We start from the raw sequence: 18,018 nt of genomic DNA on the forward strand, positions 1-18,018 counted from the left end.
AGACTCCCTTGTCAGGAATGGAAGACCATCTCATCACTTGGTGTTGCTCGGAGGTGACGTACACGACGCGGGAAAAGGGGTAACCGGAGCAGACAGAGAGGTTGCTATTCGCTGTGTTAAAGCAGTTAGGAGTGATGATTGTTCCCGTGATCAAATTGATTTTCAGATCAGTCAACAAGCTCCCATCCGATTTCATCTAAATACTAACGTGAGACTACATGCATATGCGATTTGATACTGGATAAACAACTTGATGTCCTTGTCCTGACCGAATCTTGGTTAACAGGAGACCAGGGGGATGACTTTGCTATTGGTGATATTAAATCAACATTTCCTAATTATGATTTGCTGCACTGTCCTCGTTTTGGCTCAAAAGGAGGTGGAATCTGCATTGTGTTTCGTGCTTCAGCTAAGGTGACTCTGAACAGTAAGGCTGAATATGCCACTTTTGAGCTCATGGATGTTACGATCCGGTTCTCCCCAGCTTCAGTCTTGAGATGCTATGCAGTATACAGACCCCCGCCTTCTGCAAGCAACAAGTTTACATACAGGATGTTCCTGCAGGAGTTTCTTTCTTTTCTTGAGTCTGCGGCAATATCGGACAACATGCCCCTCATCCTTGGCGATTTTAACATCCACATTGATCGTGAGCATGACACCCAAACCATGAGCTTCATGAACTCCATCGACTCACTGGGTTTCTGTCAACATGTGAACGGACCGACCCATCGGGCTGACCACACGTTGGACTTGATCTTGTCAAGAAGAATAGACGATATCATCTCATCTGTTCGCATTCTGCCTGGACTTCCATCTGATCATTCGGCTATTGTTGCTGACATCAACCTTGCCGCTCCAACAAACACAAAGAAACTTGTGCAGTACAGGAAACTTCGGAACATTGACTTTGCATCCTTTACACAAGACATTCGGAATTCTCCTGTAACTACGGCAATGCCAAAGGACTCTACTGAAGCAGTCAATGTGTATAATGATACTCTGATTCAGCAACAAACATGCCCCGTTGAAGAGAAAGACTATCACAGTTCGACCGTCCGCTCCCTGGTACACTGAAGAGCTGAGAGAAGCCAAGAGAGTCAGGCGTCGTGCAGAACGACGGATGTTAAGTTCAGGCCTCTCAATCGACAAACAACTATACCAGGAAGAGTGTCTGTCTTATTACTATACCCTCCATGAAGCTAAATCCAAACATTTGACAACTGAGATCGCTGAAGCTGACACCAGAGAGCTTTTTCACATTGTCAAGAGACTTACTTCTCCTTCCAGCCAGGAAATTGTCCTCCCTGAACACCGGTCTGATGTAGCATTGGCCAATGAATTTGGAAGCTACTTTAATGATAGGATTGCCAGTATCGTCACGGGATTTCAGACATCTCAAGCAGTTTTCTTCTGAAGCAAATAGAGTGTCTCAACTGGGTACGGACAAATGTCTTTTAGCATTTGCACCAGTCTCCTTTAGTCAAGTGAAGAAACTCATTGTCTCTCTCAAGCCTAAATCATGTAGCTTGGATCCGGTACCATCGTGGCTCGTAAAGGATTGCATTGATGACCTTCTGCCTATCATTACATCAACAATTAACCTCTCCCTGACGTCTGGTGAGGTTCCTGAAGCGTTTAAGACCTGTCTTATCACGCCCCTTTTGAAGAAGTCATCTCTTGACAGGAACGATTTGAAGAACTACAGACACATCGCCAACCTTCCTTTCCTTGGCAAGGTATTGGAGAGGTTCGTTTCTATACAGCTCAGGTCTTATCTGGAGTCCAATGACTTATTCCCGGTAAACCAGTCTGCATATCGGCACCATCACTCAACTGAGACAGCCTTGTTAAAGGTTGCCAATGACCTTCTACTAGCAGCTGACAATGGAATGGAAGCCTGCCTAGTCCTGTTAGACTTTTCATCTGCTTTTGACTGCCTGGACCACACGACTCTCTTCAATCGACTCGAACACTGCTACGGCATACAGGGATCTGCGCTTGCATGGATAAAGTCCGATCTCACTGGTCGTCTTCAGAGAGTTATAGTGAGAGGGTCATTGTCACAATCCTTCCCTCTGCGTTGGGGGGTTCCACAAGGGTCAGTTGTTGGCCCTCTGCTCTTCACCCTCTACACTGGCCCTCTTTGTCATATAATCAGTTCACATCATGGTATACAGCACGCCATGTACGCGGATGACACCCAACTTTACCTCGTTATGAGAACTGATGTCGATGACAGAAGTGATGCCATAAGAAGACTCACAGATTGCTTGAGCGATGTCAAGACCTGGTCCTCGGTCAACAACCTGAAGCTCAATGAAGCGAATACTAAATTGTTGCATGTATCTTCGAGATTCAGACAGAGGTTTGATGATGTTCCTCCCCTGGACCTATCTACGGGTTGTGTGCAGAAGTCCGAGTGTGTCCGAGATCTTGGTGCAACCTTTGATAAGCACCTCTCCCTTGCCCAGCACATCCTCAACAAGTGCAGGACAGCTTCGTGGGGGATAGCTAGGATTAACAGGATCCGGAAGTACAATTGTACCTTGACGCTTCTGCCACAGAAAAGCTTATCCATGCATTCGTGTCATCTCACCTTGATTATTGTAACAGTCTCTTAGCCGGTTTACCCCAATCCCATATTGCACCCTTTCAACGCATCCAGAACAACGCCGCCAGAGTAGTCACACGTTCCAAGAAGTTTGAACACATTACCCCAATCATCCAGTCACTTCATTGGTTGCAAATAAAGGAACTTGTTATCTTCAAAGTACTTCTCCTAGTCTACAAAGCTATTCATAACCAAGCCCCATCATACCTACAGAACCTAATCTCTCTCCGATCCTCATCAACTTCTTCTACGTCTAGACGCCTGTGCTCCCATGCTACTGCCCATCTTCAACTGTTACCCGGACCTCGCACTAGGACACGCTACGGAGAACGCTCATTCATGGTTATTGCACCCAAGCTTTGGAACAATCTACCCATTCATATACGACAAGCCCCATCAGTAGAATCATTTAAGGCACTTCTTAAAACCCATCTTTTCCCATATTGATTGCTTCCCTAAGTTAATGTGCTGAGTGTAATTCAATTACTGTATGTGTTTAATGACTGGTACACATTGATTTATGTCATGTTATTCTCACTTGTGTTTTGATATACTGTTTTCCCTAATTTTTCATTTCTCTTTTCGTCCTTTCCCTATGCGCTTAGAAACATTGTATTAAGCGCATTACAAATGTAATGTATTATCATTATGCAGCTTTACTTCATGAATATCGTAAACAAAGAAATGCTGTCATTAGTGCTATTCGTAAAGCCAAGACTGAAACTCCACCATTTCTGTAAAGTATCGTAATGATCCCAAGAAACTTTGGAGAGAGCTTCATAGAGCCACTGGGAACTCCAAATTTGTCAATAATGTGCATAATGATTTGACTTCGGATGAGTTTAATGATTATTTTGCTCAAGTAGGGAAGACAATTTCTGATTCCTTCCAACATGAACCACTGAAGTGGAGAAATCCGCCATGTCTCCACAAATTCAAATTCTCTGAAATTCTTGGGGATGATGTAATTAAACTTTTAAATAACCTGCCAAGTCACAGCAATTTAGATATACTTAATATTGATTGCAAATTGCTTAAAATAGCGGCACCATTCATTGTTCATACACTTATTGCAATTTTTAATTTCTCGCTTAAATCAGGCTTTGTTTTTGAAGATTGGAAGTATGCACGTGTAACACCCATTTATAAAGGCAAAGGAAATAAAGATGTTCCGTCAAATTATAGGCCCAGCTCTGTTGTTTCTCACCTTGCTAAGATTCAAGAGATATTGGTTCAAACTCAATTCATTTCTTACTTACCTAGACATGAATTCATAACAATCGAAAAATCAGCTTTTTTGATGAATCATTCTACTGTAACCTCTCTTCACAGAGTAGTTGATGACTGGCATGCAATTCTGAATGACCATGAAGTAGTTGTGGTGTGCTTCTTTGATATTTTGAAATGTTTCGATGCAATATCTCATGAGTTATTAATTTTAAAATTACAATATTATGGGGTTCATGATACAGAACTTAACTGGTTTAAAAGTTATTTGAGTGGAAGACAACAATCTTTTAATTTAAATGGTAAATTATCCAAGTCAAATATGATGACTGTAGGAATACCCCAAGGAGGGGTGCTTGGACCTATCCTTTTTCTTATATTCATTAATGACATCGTTCAGAGTGTTAATGCAGGAACGTGTAACATTTTTGCAGATGATGTTGCGATATATACTATTGTAATAACAGTAAAGAAGGGGAACTGAAATTGCAAGTTTGTATCGATGAAATTGGTGATTGGTATAAAAACAATAAACTAAAAATCAATGCTGATAAAACAAATGTTATGCTCATATCATCAAGAAAACATGATATTAAATGAGTTAAATGTCAGTCTTAATGGCACTAGCCTTAGGCAAGTTGACTCTGTAAGATATTTGGGTTTAAACATTGATAGCAGATTAACATGGACTGATCATGTTAAGCAACTTTGTAAAAATTTATCTTATAAAGTGCTTTCATTACGTCGTTTAAGTAACACACTCAGTACCCCCCTCCTAAATACACTTTATAAATCTGCTATACAACCATGTATTGATTACGCTTGCTCAGTCTGGGAAAATTGTTCTTTGAAAACTCGTGAATTAATACACCGTATTCAAAGACGAGCGACCAGAATTGTTTCTAAGAAGTATGGTGCCCATGACATTAGCTAGTGTCACTGACTTAATCAAGGATTTAAAATGGCAAACTTTTGAAACTAGGAGAGACTATTTTCTATGTATGTTGATGTATCAATGCATACATGGTACAGCCCCTGTACATTTGTACGACTTTGTAATGAAATTGAAATGTATTTTGATAGGCACGGTTTTAACACCCGTAATGCTAACTCATTAAATGTGGTACCACCAAAACCTAATACTGAAATGTTTAAACAATCCTTTGCATATTCTGGCCCGAAAACGTGGAATCTTTTAGACGATGAAATAAAAAATTCCCATACCCTAACATCTTTTAAAACATTATATAAACTCAAACATTTTTTAGTATATCTGTTTTACAGCACCTCCAATTACTATACATTATTGATTACTGTATTATGAATTGCTCCTCCCCATAGTTTGTCTTCCCCAGTCCCCATAATCACACAATGTACTGATAATCATTGATTTTTTTAAATCTTTTTAAAATTTTTTTAAATCTTTTACCTATAATGTATTATTCATTCTTATGTCGTTGATTTTATCTGCTACTGTTGATCTGTTGAATATCACTGTAAGCTTTTTCTAATGCAGTGGATTTTCCTTTACAATAACCCGGTCAATTACTTAGTACTTGTAATTTCCCTACTGTGTTCTTTTTTCCCACCAATTTGCTCATTGGACAAACACGGTGATTTGGTGTGTAGCAATTTTGTACTGTATTTAATTGTAAGCATATTTCGGTAATGTGTGTGAGTTTGTGTATTTGATTTCGATGCTGGTGTGCATGGTATTGGGTAGTGTCGGTATATTATGTACATGCCTTTGATTGTGCGCATGCTTGCATAAATTTGTATAGTGTGTGCTTATGCCTGCTTTGGTTTAGTATACATTTAATGAGTGTTTGGGTTCGGCGATGCAAGTCTTTTCATGAGTTGACGGATTCTGCATGTCCCATTCAACGTGGCTTAACCCTAGTTGGAAGGGGCACTGGGGATCTGTTGGCAATTGAGAATGCTCGTGCCGCTGAGCTAATAAGTAACATTCATTAAATGTATTGTTTGTGCGGCGTCCGGGCAGATCTTTGTCACAGTCGGGTGCGGACCGTGGGGCGGGGCTTGGGTGGGAGCGTATTGCACGCTGGAATGAAACCGCGTTTCGCGGTGCGTTGGATGGGTTTTGGTGGCACGTGACCAGCGGTCCTCACCCTGGTGACGCTGGTCTGCCTGGACATTGCATAATTAAACTATTTTTAGTCATTGTTGCTGTTCACCTCATCACCGTATAAGTCTATTTGATAATTTCTATTTTAGTGATTACTTCTACTATAAAATTACTAATTTGATATTTCAGTTTGAATAATTCGATTCAATTTATTTATGACATGCATGAAACCCACTGCATTAGAAACTGCATTTGAGACTGTTTATATCTATTTTAATACAGGACATTGTTGTAAAACAGCTTTTGCTGAACTTTTTATCCTGAATAAATATATTTTAACAAAATTTTAACAACCAGGGGAGGGTGGGGGCGTGTTGCAAGTGATTAAAAAAAAAAGGCTCCCCTTTGTTTGGCAGTGTGCTTGTCTGCATTCTTCCGAGTGGATTCCCACTACCAAATCATATTTCAGAGCTTAATCAAGGTGCCCTCGAATTCAGCCTTGGCAAACTTCTCTGGGTTGCAAGAGTTCACGGCCCCTCCAGCAAGATGGATCGGTAACCTCAGCATCCTCCCAGGGGTCATCGAGTTCGATCCCCAGGGTTTTCTGAGGACCCGATACAAAGCCAATCCACATGGAAGTAGGCATCATGTGCCAGGGGCACTCCCAAGACCTAAAACATCTTTAACCCCTACACTTTCCACACACCATGTATTGCCAAGGGCTGGGTGGAGGGCTAAGTTGTTTTGTTGGCTGGCATACCAAGCGACTGATGCAGTGCCCTGGTGAGCAAGCTAAGAAGAAAGACCAGGATCCGCCAATGAGTCACAACAGCCAGCACATTTACAGGGGAGATGGAGGGGGCAATCTTGCCCAGTTTTCATGGGCAATCATAGCGTCCATCTCCATAAACATGTCTGCCACAATGGCTAACATGCCATGCTGCAACAGCATGCTAAGAACTGTTGATAAAGGTGACTAGGTCCTCTATACCAGTTGGCATTTTAAGCATGAGGGATTAGGCCATAAACCTAAGCCCTTCCACCTGCTGACCTTCCACCTGCTGAGCAACTGCTTCTGACAACCTTGGACTGAGGTGGTGCTTGTGGGGTCAGAAGTAGTTACATGTAGGTAGGTTGTAGTAGACATGCCACTGCAATTTTTGTGAGACATGTCAGAAGGTGCTTTGTGTTGGAGTCTCTGTAGTAGTGCCCGTTGGGCCAGCAAACACCTTCAAAATCAATTCAAAATCAATTCAAAATCACTGTTCATGCTCTTTGTTACACACGTTTCCATTTACGTATTGTGTGCAGGACACCTGCAGAGTGGCGCTTGCTAGCACCTGAAGTCCCAATGTACTATGTAGACTTCGTCATGGTATTGAGATTGATCCTAATGAATTGGAAGTTCCCAAATCAATCTTAATTTTAAATCCACATAAGAAAAAAAAAATGCGGTACAGACAATGACAGTGACAATGGAGTGTAAAAAAATATTGCACTTCTGCAGTAAAATAAAGATATGAAAAATGAGGGTATCATCATCACTTTGCAAGATGGTGGTGTGTGAATGAACTCCTAAACATGTTGATGTGGCTATGTACACAGAGGCTTTAGTACACAAATTAAGTCACAATACATACCGCGATATCCAGCGAAGCGTGTGTAAAAAGACACAAACTCATGTGACTCATTCCAGCCACTCGGAATATGGTTCAACCACACATACACGGAAGTGGCTGGATGGTAAAGACACACGCCTGTGGTAGTATGGGGAACCGGTAGTATACACTGCCTTATTAAAATAGGATAGATCAATACACTGCACTCCCGTTATAACGAAATGCTCGGGACCAGCAGTTTTCTTTCGTTATAACAAAATTTTGTTATAACCGAACAAATACATTACTGTAAAAGTGGTTTCTTTCGCGGTGGTTTTATTTTCGCACTTTTCGCGCTTTGAGGTTGAACCGCCAATTTAACATCACGCGAAAATGTTTTGAACTCATCGCTTGTTACAACGCTATCATTACCGACCGCTAATTTAAACACACGCGAAAAAGTCGGCACCGATGGAAACCGCGAAAGTTTCTGTACACAAAAGAAACCACTTTTACAGTATATATAACAAAAACAAGGAAACAACGAAATATCATATTTTGTTTGTTGAATACTCATCATACACTGGAAAGCTTTGTGAAAATGGGATGGTACCTTTTTAATTTTGTTTGAATATTAAATTCAAAAGAGAGCATAAAGTTGTTTGTGTAATATATCAAATGTAGGAGTGTTGTTGCTACAAATCCAAGCTTCAACCACTACAGACTTGAGGGAAAACTCCTTCATTGCTCTTCTCAGTATTTTGTCCAACCCGACTGGTCATCACATCCTGTGGTCAGTCTACACACCCTACCTCCCTAGGAGCCTAACCTCTCCCATAAACATTTCTTGATAACCTGTCTCCCCATTGTCTACCAGTGCAAGGTTTCTCCCCCATCATCCCCATCATGTACTATGTGAGTCACTGGTGTCAGTGACCCATGGATTGACAGTGGTCATTATTAACCTACACCTTTGTTTTATTATAATCTGAATCCCTCTATTTTGAATATTTGAATATTATCTAGATTAAGCCCATCCTTCTAGTACACATGTATTATAAAAGTGACCATGTGCTTTGGTCAAGAGTTCTCTCTTTCACCCTCTTGGGGTAAAGACACAAAGCGTTGGTCTCCCTTGCCATCCCTCTTTAGGGGCAATATATGGCCGTTTGATGGGGAGTACCAGTTAATATATATCTCTGCTAAGCGTTATATCCCACTGTGATTAAATAAAGATCCCGTATACTTTGTAATAAGAACTGGTCTCTTGGTCTCTTCTGTGCGCTGTCGTCGAGTGTCGAGAAACTTTACCAATGTAACACCGCCTATCGTACGCCATCAAAGAATAACATCAACGCTACAGAATAAAGGTGTTACATTTGTATTGTCATGCATGCATAGAAAATGACGGTTTAGGATTCGGTTACAGTTCGCTATTCCAAAGGTTAGTTTCTTACTAAAGTTTGTCACTCCGAAGGCTCGTTACTATTTGAGAGAATATTAATAATTTAATTACCAGTACATGAAAGCTTATGATCTTGATACGTCACAGCAGCAGCGCTGACATACAAACTACAGCCTCAAGTACCTGCTTTATTTGCCCGCTTTCACTGTCCTGCAAGTTGCGACTGCATACCGTAGTCCCACACATGCATTAACTACACGTAATGCTCTACGCAATCACGTCTCAGTGCTTGGCCTGGTACTGGTGCAGTGCAGTGCATCGTACTTTGCAGCCTTACCATGCATCATGTTTTAAAATCCATATAATGCATCCGGCATCTAGTCAAAGACAAAGTAAATATCAAAAGTAAAGAAACAAGTCACAAATTCCACATGATGACATAAATGGTATCCCGGGGTACCAAATAAAAATCAGCCATTTTGCTGAGTTATTATTTTTTTTTAAAAGGTTGTACCCTGGGTGCCAAAAAGTGGGAAATTATTTTGGTGCCTGAGCTAGCGCGCTAGCCACTGCACTGCACTGCACTGAAGTACACGCTAATATCGCCAGCACAGTATACCATGCATGCATAGTATCACATGCAGTGGCATAGGAATGACTGTAGACGCACAAACAGTGCATGCATTTCTCTGCGGCTCTCCTCGAGTGGACGTGAGGTGGCGCTACACAACGTGGTACCCCCGGGGTAACCCGTGATGCATTATATGCACCCAAGCCAGTAAGCCAAAAGGCACAGGTAGCCTACTGCACACGAGTTACGCCAGGAGAAGTGACACCATGAGACGTGATGCCCAAAATTGTAATGTTTTTAAGCAGCAGCTCAATGTGATTGTGGGGCCGGGCTGTGACGCCTTGATATTCGCCTGCACTCGGCGTCACATCCTTCTCATTCACCTAATCGAAAAGTCCCTAGCTATTGTATTGTGCATGCACGCAGCTGCAGCGCTGTCATGTCTGTACTATTATTAAAAGTATAGTGAGGTGCCCGCACCTCGTCAGGGGCCCGAATACCGTCACCCCGCTTAAAATTGTTTTAAGCGCACTAAACAAAAATTTACGCCCGGGACTGTGTTCAGTACGCTTGAAATTTGGCAGGACTACCACAACCAAGCAAATTGTAGTGAAAACCGAACAGTTTTTCGCGAAAATCTGAAATTTAATCGGAATACGTGTTATACGTATCACCACTGTCCCCGCACGCATCTTTTACGTGTATGTCTATGGGAGCATCACGGTCACCCGCACACGTATTTTACGTGCTTTGTCTATGGGAGCGCGGGTGACGAGTTGCGGGCCCCTTCCTCAGCGTGCAACTTTTTCGCATCGTTCGCGTTTGACGACGATAGCAGCAAATTTTCGATATCGATCAGTGAACTTGTGATTTCATTGGAATTTTCAGCATTTTTCCTGTATGTGAGTTGGATTTCAAAGACTTTCAGTGGCGAAATGTGATTCAAATATGCGCAAACATTAACTATGACGAGGTGCGGGTCACCCAAGTATACTACTAGTGTCGCCCATGCCCAGTCAGGAGAGACGGCGCGGCCTCCATCATACGACATCGTTTGACACACACATACTTTTTTGGTCTTCACTTTTATTAACCGCAGCAGCGACCCCATACGGACAAATACGTACCGTAAAGGGGTCGCACAGCAAACCTATACCTGTCACGGAAGCACCTGATATGGCTAAGCATTTACGTGACCAGAGACCAAAATACAGGGTTTTATACTGAAATTAGTAGCCTTACTCTTAGATAAGATACTTACAATCACGGCAGGCGAAGTCGATTTACAATATGATCTGTTTTGAGAGCCCTGTGAAAGAGTTTATCCGAGGTTTTTATAGTCCTACCGCATTTCGTATTGTAGTACGACTTACACAGCGCATGCGCTAATGTGGATAAAACGTAGCACATACTGTAATATGCAATGTATGCGTGTGGAAAAAAAACGGAAAGCTCGCTGAGAACGGAAATGAATATTCATGAGACGTAACAAATAGAATGCATGCTGGGCGATGATTTACTATCGGGCCTACCGGCACTTATTTATTTCGTTTTTTAAGCACATTTCGAATGTGTGGTTCATTATTTATTTGCAATAAAGGAAGTGCACACATAATGAACATCTGGAGATGTGAAGGATTAAGAAAATAACAGGTGATTTTCATGATAGAGGGTATGTTTTGGTTTTTTTTTTTTGATTTTTTTCCCCAGTCTGCAGAGGCAATGCCCCAGAAGTCTCATCTATAGATCAAGTTTCCTTTCACACTGTACATTATAGTTTTAATGTTGTACATTCACAATGGGCTCCACTCACAAGCTCTGCTTCTTGGGGACTCATATTCATTTTTGCTTCATGTTTATTTTCTACTGTGATTTGAATTGAATACACTTCTGTTACATACATGTTTTGTTTATTTCCAATAGTTGAGAATTGTTTGATTATTTATTGAGACCTTTTTTTTTTTCCAAAGACTTACTACCGCATGAGAGGAGATCCTTCCTGTCTTTCTTTTTCTGTCAGGCTTGTCACTTTCTGTTTGATTGTGTGTATGTGTGTGTGTGTGTCCGCGTGCGTGTGTGTTTCATAATTATTGTGTGTAACAAAATGGAAGAATTGGAAGCTAAATTTCTATGTACTGTGACATACAGATCAATAAAATTGACTCTTGAGTATTCATTCATTTCATTCATTCATTTCATTCATTCATTCATTCATAGCAATGGGACAAGAAGTGTCTTCTGAAAATTTTTGAAATTTCAAATGTCATAACTTCCTTATTTTTTATCCGATTTTATCATTTTTGCACTGTTCTGCTGGATTTTTTTTATCATTGTCGTGAAATTGATAAAATTTTAGATTGGCTTTCATCTTAAAGGCATAATGGATTGGTTAATGAAAAACTAGAAAGTAACCCTTTCAGATCCATCCACATGGTCATTGGGATTGTATTCCATTGCTCCCCATGGCTTTTTTTTTTTTTTTTTTGATGTTGTCTTGCTTGATCAATACCCTTTTAAGCCTTATACATACGTGTATGTACAATACTACTGAAATGCATGCCGGTATTCCCCAACGCGTTTACATCGTTCGTTTGCTTGCGATCGGCGGTCATGCCATCAGACAAGGAATATGTATTCGTAGAGGCGCACGCATTTCTGTGGTCATTTCACTCATGCCTTTTTTTAACCCATGATCCGAGCCCGGCTTTGTAGCAGCGTGGCAGATGACATGTTAGAACGAGTTTACTTGTGCAGATTTTTAGAAAAATTGAAAAAATTACAGCAGTATAAAGATCTGATTGCGTTTGTTTTCATTTCATTCCTTCAGAATGGTCTCATAATGAAGATAGGCACAAAAGGGATAACAAAATTTGTCCTGTTGTGTACCTTTCAAGAACGCATGCACAAAATGTGACGAGAAAAAAAAAAAAAAAATCATAAAATCATCGCAGTCCCGTTGAAATTTGCGGAAACAGTAGGCGCGAAAAGGATCTTGAATTCGGTCCTGCATGCCATGTTGGTTATCAAAAACGCATGCACAAATGTGAAGAAATTATCGGGAAAAAAAACTACTTTCAATCCTTCTTGTGCGTGCATCACAACAGATTACAGCCGAAAGAATTCACGAAATCATCGCAATCCTGCTGATATCTGAGTTATAGAAATAGGCGCAAAAAAAATCGTGATATTCGAATAGTGCGAAGAGATTATAGGGGGAAAAATAAAAGACACATTTTCAACCCCTTCTGGTGGTGCATCATCAAGATTACAGCCGAATATCAAATCATGGCAATCCCATTGAAATTTGAGGAAACGATAGGCGCAAGAAGGATATCGAATTCGGCCCTGAATACTGTCTTTCAAAAAACGCATGAATAATTCCGAAGAGATTTTCGGGAGAAAAATAAAGAATGTTTTTTGAACCCTTCTGGTGTGTGCATCACAAAAGATTAGAGCCGAAATAATTCATAAAATCACCGCGATGCCGTTAAAGTTTGAGGAGACAATAGGCGCAAAACGAATCATAAATTCGGCCGTGAATACCTTCTAATCCGAGAAGACACGCATTTACGAAATGTGGGAGAGATTATCTGTAAAAAGTATAAAAGGACACATTTTCAACCCCTTTTGGTGTGTGCAAAGTAAAAGATTACAGCCGTAGGAATTCATGAAATCATCACAATCCCGCTGATATTAAATTGATAGGCGCAAACAGGATCATGAATTCGGCCGTGTTATGATCTTTCAAGAACGCATTTACGAAATTCGAAGATTTTATCGGGGAAAAATAAAGAACACATTTTCAACCCCTCTTGGCATGTGAATCATTAAGATTATAGCCGAATAATAATCCATGAAATCATGGCAATCCCGTTGAAATTTGAGGAAACAATAGGCGCAAAAAGGATCGTGAATTTGGCCCTGCATGCTGTGTATCTTTCAAAAACGCATACCGCATGCACAAATTCGGGAGAAAAATAGGACACATTTTAAACCTCTTTTGGCGCGTGCATTATAAAAATTACAGCCAAAATGATTCATGAAATCATCACAATCCCGTTGAAGTTTGAGGAGAACAAGAGGTGCAAAAAGAATCATGAATTCGGCCGTATCATTTCTTCTAATCCGAGAGGACGCATTTACGAAATGCGAAAATATTATCGGAGCAAAATAAAGGGCGCATTGTCAACCATTCTGGTGTGTTCATCACAACAGATTACATCCGAACAGTGATCCGAAGTAAAGTTCATGAAATCGTCACAATCCCGCTGATATCACGAGGTAGAAATAAGCGCAAAAAGGATCGTGAATTCGACCCTGATGCCGTATGCTGCCGTATATACCTTTCAAGAGCGCATGCACAAATGCGAAAAGATTATCGGGAGAAAAATACAGAACCCCTTCTGGCACGTGCATCAGAAAATACTATACAGCAAAAATAATTCATGTAATCATTACAATCCAGCTGAGCACCAAAAATGTGAAAAGCGCAGCAACTTAAGTAACGCGTGTTACTCTACGTGCGCTGATGTTGACAAAGAGTCACAAACGCATTTGATACAATCTGATTTTGTTCATAATCATTTAACACGTTAATTCACAAACATTCAATTCTTTTAAAATGGTTCTATACACGAAGAAGAGATAGGAGTACAAAGCATCACAAATTTGACCCTGCAGTGTACTTTCAAGAACGCATACTTGTAAGATACGGGAAGAAATTTTCGGAGGAAAGTTAAAAACCGCATTTCAGTCCCTTCTTTTTTTTTCACTTCCTTTTTGTATCAACAAAACAATTCACAAATGATTCCTTTTTGTTCCTTCTCAAGGAAATGATCCATAAACAAGGCACTTGAGTTTACAAAATATTTATTTGCAAAATGTATTTTTTTTTTGGGGGGGGGGGAGGTAATATTATTGTCGACAAAAACATGAAAATAAATTTGCAAGCCGGTTAATGCTTTTTCAGGTTGTTGTTGACCAGTAAATTTTCTGTTCCGACCAGTACAAAAATGGGGAGGAAAAATGGATATTTACTGATCCGACAGAGACAGGTTGGACCGGCAGAAAAAAAAATGGGTTAGTGTGCAGCCCTGCTTTATCCAACTTCCAAGATTCGGTGATGAAACCAAAGCAAGCACTCTTGCCAAACTCAGTTGGCAACATTAGGAAGGTGTCATTCTGTTTCACTGCGTTCTCGATAATTTCTATTTGCTCCACTTTGAACTTAATTCTTTTTGCATCCTCCTCTACTTCACCTAGAGCATTTTTGAACTCCATGATACCTATGGTATTGGTACGAACAGGTGTCCTTTATTAAATGAGACCGAGAACCAAATACGAGCAACATTGTACATATGGCAGATGACGTAAAATATGCATATCAGTTCGGGAAACCCACTCACAAGGGGGGTCCCTCCTTATAAGTAACCCGTCCCCCTTATAAGTAACCCCGTCCCCCTTATAAGTAACCCCCGGGGCACCCCTTATAAGGAGTCTCCACGCTTTTTTGCAATGCAACGCGAAAATGAAAGGACTGCGGCAATTCGCTTGATTATGTCCATAAAGCTTCACAAGTTTCCTAGTTACTCACGAAATTTGAGCAAAATCGGTTTGAGGCATCATATCTAAAATCATGGATTTAAATGCGATGTCAAACGACCCATGCGAATGCTGAAATGCGAGCGATTACTGGCGTGAGTGTCGCCAGGCGCGGCGGCGCGGCAATGCTTGAGTGCAGACGTGGCGACTGAGTAGACTCAGTCGCCACGTCTGCACTCAAGCATTGCCGCGCCGCCGCGAGTCGCCACGTCTGCACTCAAGCATTGCCGCGCCGCCGCGCCTGGCGACACTCACGCCAGTAATCGCTCGCATTTCAGCATTCGCATGGGTCGTTTGACATCGCATTTAAATCCATGATTTTAGATATGATGCCTCAAACCGATTTTGCTCAAATTTCGTGAGTAACTAGGAAACTTGTGAAGCTTTATGGACATAATCAAGCGAATTGCCGCAGTCCTTTCATTTTCCATTGCATTGCAAAAAAGCGTGGAGACTCCTTATAAGGGGTGCCCCGGGGGTTACTTATAAGGGGGACGGGGTTACTTATAAGGGGGACGGGTTACTTATAAGGAGGGGCCCCCCTTGTGAGTGGGTTTCCCGAACTGATATTCATTTGAGCATGCGCAGATCAGTATATTTACGTGATACGTTCAAAACGTTGAACGGACAGTATCTCGAGTAGACGGTCTCAAAGATGACTATTTATCCTGTTTTCGGAGGTAATGGTGAGAAATACATAGTCGTTTCTATTGTTCAACAATATTGGTCTTATATCATGTGGCTTTTCGTTGCGAATCCAAGTGTCCTTTTGAGCGGTGAGTTGTTTACGTGTTGCAGTGCATTTGAGTGCTTCCTAAAATTGCATGGGTTGCTTCGGGGCGCTGTTACTGTGTTACAGCGCCGCGCGACGGGGTTACACTATTTTATTAACCCCGTCGCGGGGCGCTGTAACACACGTATTTGTCCGTATGGGGTCGCTGCTGCGGTTACACTTTTATAAGCCCTGACGACGTCTAAATCTTACTACACTTCTTAAGTCCTACCATTACCTACGACCAAACACTAAATCTACCAATTTACAAAGTTCTAGTAATCTAGTTCTATCGTGAACTTTACACCACTGGCACTGACTGAACCGTCACCAGTCAAACTCGAGTTGCAGTGACATGACATGGAAATTAACGAGCGGGACTACAAAACAATGAATAAAGCATCGCTTAAAGCGTTAGAATGATTGTAAATATGATATTTATGAAAAAGTTCGAGACGTACATGTTCCTCAGCATCTATCAAAACATACTACCTTCTTCGATAACTTCTAACGGTGTTCCGTAGGACACAAAGTCATCGTGATCTGAGTCGGAATCCATTTCGCCGCCGTTGGGACAGCACGCACGTAGAATTCACGTTTTCCCACGCCAGGCCACGCCAGGCATGTCGTCGCAGCCGTATCTCTTTGGTGTGTATGTACAATCGTACGTACAGTACGTGTGCTGCCAATCGAACGTGTTTCCAGCCAGACTGTACTGTTTGGTGGATCAACTAATGAATAATTCATACAGAAGACTGCCCTGGCGTGTGACGTAGTTAAACATTAGTCCAATCAGTGATTAGCGTAGAGATCATAGGGGCAGGGCCCCCCCCCCCCTCGTTATCTTCATTCTGTTTTGTCTTGTTCCGTTTTCTCCATGATACCATTGTAGGGCTTGGGTGTCCTTGGAGAGACTGTGATATTATGAAATTGGACAGGGAGACCGTACGCGTTGTGTGTGATAAGTGATGCCGTTGCATTACCTTTCTTTGTTTGTTTGTTTGTTTGTTGTTTTTGTTGGCTTTTTTTTCAAAATTCTGCTTGTTTTCAGGTTTATAACTATTAATGATGTATCGCAACCGGTTGGTTTGAGTTGACTGACTTGAAATTTTGCATGAAGCAAGGTGAAATGTTGTTGCATGAATTGACAAGTGATGTCTGTGATTATTTTGTCAGAAGCTATCAAATTAGTGATATGAATACATAATTAGCCAAAGTGGAATGATTATACGACATTGAAAACATTAATTAAAATTGATTACGAATCATACCACAAAAACACTTGTAAAAATGCACTCAGTCATATGATTGACCAACACAGCAAGACATATGTGATTTGGATGAGGGGTTATCACTCTAGCTTTGTTCCAGTATATTTGCTTATTATTTTCTTTGTATACTAATGAGATGATGGTGTAGGATTGCATTTTTGTTCAAAATGTCCGTAGAGTCATGTCATGTCAAAACTTCGAATATTTATAAAGAGCTGCCCGCTCATTACATGCTAGTAATAGGTTAGAAGGTCCTAATGAATGTATCCCTCACAAATTATTTCTTGTTCTGTGATTGGTCGAGAGCACTGAAAATGACAAAACATATCTCTACCATGAAAATCCTTGTTCCGTCAGAGTCTTACATTGTACTACCCAGGTCGAAAAATATCTGGGGCCCATATGGGCTAAATGTGGGTTTATGTGGGCTTGGTATGTGGGCCCCCATGCGAGTTTTCCATATGGGACCTATGTATATTTTGCACTGTACAGTCCGTCTGGGGGCCCATAAGGGCCAAATGGGTTATACATGGGTTTGAAATGGGCTTTGTCAGATTATCCCCATGTTTTCCCCATACCTACCAGAAGGGACCCATGTGGTCCCTATTTTCACCTATTTGCCCACTTGACCCATATGGGACCCACATGTATTTTACACTGTATACATCCTGTCTGGGGCCCATATGGGCAAAATGGGTTATGTATGGGTTTAACACAGTCTTTGTCATGTCAGTCCCGTATCTTCCCCGGATTGCCCCATATTGGACCCATATGATATCCATGTTCACCATAATGGGACCAATATCGGTGCAATCAGGGACATTTACAATGTAGTAGTACATTTAGTGTGGAAAGTGGGTTTTTTATATTGGATAT

At 41.1% G+C, this 18,018-nt stretch overlaps 1 protein-coding gene across 1 annotated transcript in view; it reads right to left on the reverse strand.

The window, feature by feature from the left end:
- Positions 1–16,457, reverse strand: part of LOC139721434 (G patch domain-containing protein 1-like) — a 136,500-nt gene extending 120,043 nt beyond the window's left edge. Inside the window, 1 exon segment of the mRNA XM_071632749.1 lies at positions 16,364–16,457. Coding sequence (XP_071488850.1) covers positions 16,364–16,430 — 67 coding nt within the window. The 5' untranslated portion in view covers positions 16,431–16,457.
- Positions 16,458–18,018: the final 1,561 nt, after the last annotated feature.

The sequence above is a fragment of the Diadema antillarum genome, unplaced genomic scaffold, assembly GCF_040938485.1.
Source record: "Diadema antillarum isolate AM-2024a unplaced genomic scaffold, OU_Dant_1.0 scf00000143, whole genome shotgun sequence".
Lineage (NCBI taxonomy): Eukaryota > Metazoa > Echinodermata > Echinoidea > Diadematoida > Diadematidae > Diadema > Diadema antillarum.